Source organism: Callorhinus ursinus, unplaced genomic scaffold (genome assembly GCF_003265705.2).
Source record: "Callorhinus ursinus isolate GAN/ISIS: 27379988/994484 unplaced genomic scaffold, GSC_fseal_2.0 scaffold13, whole genome shotgun sequence".
In the NCBI taxonomy this organism is placed as follows: Eukaryota; Metazoa; Chordata; class Mammalia; order Carnivora; family Otariidae; genus Callorhinus; species Callorhinus ursinus.
Genome location: NW_027397075.1, coordinates 15,164,125 through 15,171,365, shown reverse-complemented (window position 1 = coordinate 15,171,365; position 7,241 = coordinate 15,164,125). Strand labels below are relative to the sequence as shown.

The following is a 7,241-nucleotide window of genomic DNA, read 5'->3' as shown; positions in this document are numbered from 1 at the left end:
AGGCCCTGGGTCGGGCTGCGGCGGCGGCGGCGGCGGCGGCGGCGGGGACGCAGGTCGGGCTACAGCGCAGCGACCTCGGGTCCCAGAGCGGCCGCGGCGCAGCTGAGCAGCGGCCCCGCGGGTCCCGGTGCGCGCCCCTCCGCGCGCGGCCCCGATGCTGGACATGAGCGAGGCCCGCGCCCAGCCGCCCTGCAGCCCGTCCGGCACCGCCAGCTCCATGTCGCACGTGGAGGACTCGGACTCGGACGCGCCGCCGTCGCCTGCCGGTTCCGAGGGTCTGGGCCGCGCGGCGGGCGCGGGGGGCGGCGGCCGGGGCGACGCGGCCGAGGCGGCGGACGAACGCTTCCCGGCCTGCATCCGCGACGCCGTGTCGCAGGTGCTCAAGGGCTATGACTGGAGCCTGGTGCCCATGCCGGTGCGCGGGGGCGGCGGCGGCGCGCTGAAGGCCAAGCCTCACGTGAAGCGGCCCATGAACGCCTTCATGGTGTGGGCGCAGGCGGCACGCCGCAAGCTAGCCGATCAGTACCCGCACCTGCACAACGCTGAGCTCAGCAAGACGCTGGGCAAGTTGTGGCGGTGAGTGCGCTGTCCCCGGGCCAGGGGCAGGGACGGGGCCCCAGCGCGGGCGGGCTTCGAGTGGTTCTCGGGGGTACGCGGGGGCCTGGGAGGTGGCCCCGCGCCCGGCCTCGGCTCTGCTCCCAGTGGTTATTCCCAGGGCGAGTCCTAGTGGAAAGCCCCCCCCGCTTTGACCCGGGAGACTGCACCCGGGATGTTCAGGTGGTCTGGGCCACAGAGGGCTGCGCAGGGAGTATGCAACTCCGAGCACACTCCCTCAGTCGCCAACAGCCCGCTGAAGGCTGTGGCTGGCATGCTGAGGACGGGGACCTGTGAGTGGCCCCAGAGTCTGGAGGCCTGTCCCTCCCCGAGGAAAGGTGGCTTCTGTCTGGAAGCAGGACACAGTATCAGGCAATGTGGTGCTCTCTGGAGGTGCCCCTCTTTGGAAAGGACTCCCCTCCACTCTGACCATGTGGGGGAAGTCAGGGCAGATGGAGGGGGTGCGTGTCTGTTCAGCTGGCACATTCCCCACAACTTCTGCCACCTCTGCGCCCCTCTGCAGAGGACGAGGGATGCAGGAGGGGTCCAGTACAGGCATGCTTTGTGCATACTTGGACATAGAGAAACTGGACGTTTTTGCAGAAAGTAGGACTGCTAAGAACTGCCCATCCCCACCAAATGTGTTCTACTTGGGTTTAAGATGGACGGCTTTGGGTTTGGGGCACTGGCTCCCATTTCCTGCTCCTCTCCCCATGAGTGGGCACTGGGAGTTTGCACGTCTGTCCTCTGTGTTCCTGTCTCTGTCTGCTCTGGGCACAGTGGACTCCGGCAGCCCTGTGCTCTATGTCCTAGGCAGTTGGAGGTGAGTTTCTGGAAGGGTTTGAGAGGCCGGTGTGTGTTCTGAGGCTCAGTGAGGGCCACACGGGTTTTGCCAGCGTTCCTGGAGGTCTGGGAAGCCCAGATATCCATGGAATACCTGCTCGTCCCCAGGAAGCCTCGCTTTGTCCCCAGTGTGTTCTCTGCTGGGTTCTGCCTCCTCCCCCACCTGCCTTAGAAAGCCCCAAAGGGAGGGGATTTACACAGGCTCTGGGAGAAGGAAAGTAAGAGGATGATGGAGATGGAAAGGTTTGGGTCTTGTTCTAGCATGTTCCTTTGACCCTAATGAGAACAGACCTCACCAGAAGTCCTTGCTGGCCTGAGCGCCCCCGTCCCCAGAGAGGGGAGCGCTTGCCTGGTGCCCGCTGAGTTGTGGGAGCACATGCAGGCCTCCCTGTGAGTGTCAGGGTCAGTGAGGCCCTCCTCCAGGGGCGGCACGGGGGCCCTGGCCATCCTGCTTCTGCCCTTGGTGCTGCAGCTTGCTGAGCGAGAGTGAGAAGCGCCCCTTCGTGGAGGAGGCTGAGCGGCTGCGGGTCCAGCACAAGAAGGACCACCCGGATTACAAGTACCAGCCACGTCGCAGGAAGAGCGTGAAAACAGGCCAAGGCGACTCTGACTCCGGAGCCGAGCTGGGCCCCCACCCCGGCAGTGCCGTGTACAAGGCCGATGCGGGCCTTGGTGACCCTCACCACCACAGCGACCACACAGGTGGGCTCCTGGGGCCCCACAGCACGTGCCTGCCCCAGCAGGAGAAGTGGGGGTTCCGGCGCCCGCTGAGATGAGTAGTGGGGGTGGGGAGTGGGGGCTCATGCCCAGGGCAGGTGGCTTTGAGACAATCACGTGTTCCCTGGTGCACATGGGAAGGGAGGGGTTCTGCTTAGCCCCCTCTGAGCACTGAGGGTCTCTCAGCTTTGCCTCGGTCCGGTGCTAGGTGACGTGGGTGTGTTCTGCCCTGCCTGAGGGCGTTTCTGCTTCCCCTGGTCCTTCTGCTGGTGCTGACCCAGCACTCCTGCCCCTGGCATGGTGGTCAGCAGCCCAGCTTTAGGATCAGACGGATTGGGGGAGAATCCCGGCCAGCCGAGCAGTCTCAGTCAAGCTGGCGAAAGCTGTGAGCCTTGGAGAGAATACGTTTTGTGTGGGTCGCGCTGTGGTCATGTGCAGGGGGCTGGGCACTTCCTCTCCTTTCCCCCACCTTGGTCTTCACGGTGGGGCCTCCATGGCCCCAGCTCTTCCTGTAGAACAGCGCTTAATGGAATTCCCTCGGCCAAGGAGTGAGGTCTGGGTCTGGCTCTGCTGGAATTTCTGGGAAACGTACAGAAACAAAAAGCCGTTGATTTCTACCTGCGGCAGTTAGCGGGCTGGTGTTCCTCCTGGGTGCACGTCGCCAGCCTGGCTGGCCCCCCACAGAAGGGGCATTCATTCCTGAAATGTGCTCTGTCCCCAGGGCAGACCCACGGGCCACCCACCCCACCCACCACCCCCAAGACAGACCTGCACCATGGGGGCAAGCCGGAGCTGAAGCTGGAAGGCCGCCGCCTGGCGGACAGTGGGCGCCAAAACATCGACTTCAGCAACGTGGACATCTCAGAGCTGAGCAGTGAGGTCATCGGAAACATGGACACCTTCGATGTACACGAGTTCGACCAGTACCTGCCCCTCAACGGCCACTCGGCCCTGCCCGCGGAGCCGGGCCAGCCCGCCGCCGGCTCCTATGGGGCTGCCTCCTACTCACACTCGGGGGCGGCCAGCATCGGGGCGTCCCCCGTGTGGGCCCACAAGGGAGCCCCGTCGGCCTCCGCGTCGCCCACCGAGGCGGGCCCCCCGCGGCCGCACATCAAGACGGAGCAGCTGAGCCCCAGCCACTACGGCGACCAGTCACACGGTTCTCCGGGCCGTGCCGACTACGGCTCCTACGGCGGCCAGGCCAGCGTCACCACGGCCGCCCCCGCCGCGGCGGCCAGCTCCCTCACCAGCTCGCAGTGCGACTACACCGACCTGCAGGCCCCCGGCTACTACAGCCCATACCCGGGCTTCCCGTCCAGCCTTTACCAGTGTTCCTACTTCCACCCTTCTCGTCGGCCCTACGCCTCGCCCCTGCTCAGCGGCCTCTCCGTGCCGCCTGCCCACAGCCCACCCGGCAACTGGGACCAGCCCGTGTACACTACCCTGACCAGGCCCTGAGGGCACCGTGGCCTGGGGAGGGGGCCGGCGTAAGCCAGGGAGAACCTTGATCTCGGCCAAGACAGACGGAGCCTCAGGTCTTGCAGAAGGGGTGCGCTAGTGGAAGGAGAGGAGGCGGCGGCTCTGGCAGGTGCCTGCTGACCTGTGCAGGGGGAATCACTCTTGGTACCCGACGCACCGTGGCTTCCAGATCTCCACACTCCCTGCGGCCAGCAAAGCCCGCTTCCCGCACCCTCTTAGCGGCAACTGGCAACTCTGGAACCGAGGACAGCCTTCCGGCCCCTTCCCTGCAGACACCTTGGTTTTGCACCTCAGTGGACACAAAGCAGCCCCAGCACAAAACAGAAAGGAGGGAAGAGGCATGGGGTGTCCGGCCGCCTGTGCTCCGAGGTCCCTGCTGGCCTTGTCGTGCGCGGAGAACTCTGGGGGACCCACGGGGGTTGTTCCCGCGGTTCAGCGGTATCCACACCCTGGCGGGAGCTCGTCTGCAGGAGCCCCTCTGGGGACCAGCCCATCCGCTCCGAGGTGCTCCCCGCTGTTTAAGGCTCTTCCTAGCAAGGTTTGGCTGCGACTAACCCTTCTCTCTTTTTATTTTATTATTTTTTTTAATTTTTATTTTTGAAGCTTAAACACGTTCGATTTGTTTGGGAAGCTGTTGAAATGTATTTATGTTCTGTATTATTTTATCTTTAATTAATGAAGTAATTTGTGCAGAGAGTAGAATTTAAGACAAAACGGAGGCCAGGTTGCTGAGCGCCAGGGCTGGGAGGACAGGTGGTGGGGTGGGACCCCCCCCTCCCCTCCCCTCCCCTCCCCTCCCCTCCCCTCGCCTCCCCCGGAGCTCCAGGCCCCTGGGGAGGTGGCCAGGACGGGAGGGAGGAGAAGAGATTTGCCTTGTAGTGTCTCTGACCAGCGTTTGGGGCGAGGTTTGGAAGGCAGGGGTGTTGCTGGAGGCCGTCCCCGCCCACAGCTGTGCCAAGCAGTGGACGGGGATTTCCTGGGACGGGGTGGCTGCAGCAGCACGTTAATCTCGGCTCTTAGGAACCAGACGCCACCTACAAGCTGTGAAACTAAAACCTTCTCCACTACAGTGTCTAGAGTCTTAGTTTTAGATGAATAATCCTGATCGACGCGTACCTGCTTCCGCTGTGTGCTGAGCACTGATAACTCCAACTTCATGGAAACTTGTGCCTTTAAACTTTGTACATTTAAAGACGTCCGAGAAGTTGCTTCTTTTTACTTTTTCTACTTTTTTCCTACCTTTTTCTAGAAAAGAAAAAAATTTTTTTTTGGCATATCTTTTTCTGGGGGTGGGGACAGGGAATACAGCAAACTCATTTTTACGCCAACTCTGTTGTTCTGCGTGGGGTCTGGTCTTCCGCCGTCACTACCTGCTGTGTTCTGCTCCTTTCTGACCAAGCAACGCTAACTTTTGTACAGACCAGTTTGATAAAATTAAAAAAAAAAGTGCTTTTTATCTACTTGGGCTGTGTTTTGTGTGTTGCTTTCTGTACGCCTGGGGTCTCATTTGGGAAGGTGTCGGCCGAGGCAGGAGTGGGGTTCACCCCGGGCTCTCCTCAGAGGATGTGGGCACCCGGAGCCCACGAGGACAGAGCTGGCGCCCCAGCCTTACAGGGACTGGGTCTGCATTTGAGCAAATCTCAGAGGCCCCAAGACACCAGACTCTTCTTTCCCCCCAGGGCCTATTCAGTAGGCAAAATGGGTCCAAATCCCGGGACATGGTTTCCTCCCAGGCAAATCCCGGAGCCGATTTCTGGGTGACTGGCGGCATTTTTCGGGCGCTGGCGCAGAGCCAAGCTGGGAACCGGGTGAATGCCGCCCTCCAGGCACCAGGCGGGGTTGTCTGGTCGGCGGACTGTTTCTAGGGAGAAATGCTTGCGAGGAGCACCAGCAAGCAAGGGGCAGCCTCACGCCCTGGTGGGGCCTCCCCGGCACACGCAGCTGGCTTAGGGGCCTCACCCGGCTGGGCGCACCCACCACTGAGCCCTGGAGATGCATCTGGGGCATCTGTGTCTGGGGCCGAGAGGAAGATCGGGCTTCTCATGAGAACCCAGATCCTCGAAGCAACTGGCTCTGTGATTCTAATGGGGTGGCCCGGGTAGGGGGGCACCCGCCCCGTCCCCTTGTCTGCCAGCCGCCTGCGTGGCTGCGATCCAGGGCGCGTACCTCACCCCGCGCTGGAGAGCCGTGTCCTGGGCTTGCCAAGAGTAGTGTTGGGGAAGAGCGGCCCGGATTTACGAGGGTTCGTGAGGTCTGGGGCGTGCCAAGCCTCCCGGGTGAGGCCGGTTCTGGGAGGGGGCTGCAAGCCAGGCTCAGGGAGGCCTGTGTGGAGCCAGTCCAGCATGTCCTGTGTCCAGCCAAGGGCTGTCCAGGTCCATATGGCCCTCCAGGCTCTCACACTGACACCCCAAAGCAAGGAAACCCCCTGCATCCGGCTCCCTGACAGAGGGAGCGAGGCCGCCCCTTTGCGGCTCCGGGATCGATCAGGCCTTGCCAGGTTCCCCGGGGGCGGGAGGCTCTGCCAGTTTTGTTTGCACTTGGAGGGGCTCCTGCGTGTTAACTCCCAGGGGCCCAGCCATTCTTCCCGCCAAGCTGACTCGTCCGAAGGCCCCGACGGCCCTGGGTCCCAGCCCCGGCAAGCCTCGGGTGGGTTTCCTCCCTCTGAGCTCATGGGGAGGGCAAGGACAGCCACCACCGTTTTGGCAAGTCCAGGCCTCTGCTGGGGCCAAGGCCACGGAGATGCGATGCCCCCCGACCCCTGCTCTCGGGGGACCAGGCTGCTGGCCTCCCTGTCGGAACATTCTCAGGCTTTGGAGTCATGAGGTCTCTGCTTCCCAAATGCAGGGTCCCCAGTGATGTTGTGAGGAGGTGGCCGAGGCAGGTCCCTGGGTGGGGGGGGGGGGGTCAGGGCAGCTGGGAGGGGTCTCAGGGGCTGCCCTGGGCCTCAGGCTTATGAGGGCTCTTCCACTGAGCTCCCAGCAGACGTTATTCACAAGGCTGGCCTCTCCCCACTTTGCCTGAGTCCAAGGGGGCAATTGCCCCAGCTTGTCCAGAGCTCCATTCTCCCGAGAGCGTTCCAACGGCCCGTCCTGGGGACGAGCGGGTGGGAAAAGTTCCTCATTTTTCATTTCCTTCCCCAGAGCAGAGTGCACTGCCTCTGATCTCTGCTGAACAGAACGCCCTATTCAGAGACAAAGGGGAAACAGCGTTGATGACCCAGACCCTGCTCTGGCAGATTGGGAAAGCCCCTCCTGGTCCTTCCGGGGATGATATCCGCTTTCAGGAGCGCATTTTGTTTGGATGTGAGTTCACGGGTGGTGTGGTTGCCGTCAGCTCCGGGGAGGGACCGTGTCCTCCGAGCAGTGCAGAGAGGGTGGGAGGCCTGTGCCCAGCTCATCAGGCCTGTCCTGGGGGCAGACCCCACCCCCACCCTGCCTGTTTCGACTTTTGGCCGCATTTGGGGGACAGCACCCAGGGCCGGTGTCCTAGACCCAGGGACGTGGCCTGCTGTGTGGACACCAATGCATCCTCCCCCATGTCTGGCCCAGGGCCTCCAGGCCGGCCCTGGACAGAGGATCTTCAGGACCTCACCTCCGGCTGACCAGGTC

General features: G+C 62.7%; 1 protein-coding gene across 1 annotated transcript; it reads left to right on the top strand.

The window, feature by feature from the left end:
• SOX8 (SRY-box transcription factor 8) lies at positions 1-5,093 on the top strand. Its single transcript, XM_025877467.2, has 3 exons — positions 1-576; positions 1,910-2,139; positions 2,876-5,093. Exons 1-3 carry the CDS (start codon positions 155-157, stop codon positions 3,610-3,612), a joined length of 1,389 nt encoding a protein of 462 aa, XP_025733252.1. The 5' UTR covers positions 1-154; the 3' UTR covers positions 3,613-5,093.
• Positions 5,094-7,241: the final 2,148 nt, after the last annotated feature.

Coding starts and splice junctions, on each gene's coding strand:
- SOX8 (XM_025877467.2), top strand. CDS start 155: ATGCTGGACATGAGCGAGGCCCGCGCCCAGCCGCCCTGCAGCCCGTCC. Junction 577..1,909: donor ACGCTGGGCAAGTTGTGGCG/GTGAGTGCGCTG, acceptor TTGGTGCTGCAG/CTTGCTGAGCGAGAGTGAGA. Junction 2,140..2,875: donor CCACCACAGCGACCACACAG/GTGGGCTCCTGG, acceptor CTCTGTCCCCAG/GGCAGACCCACGGGCCACCC.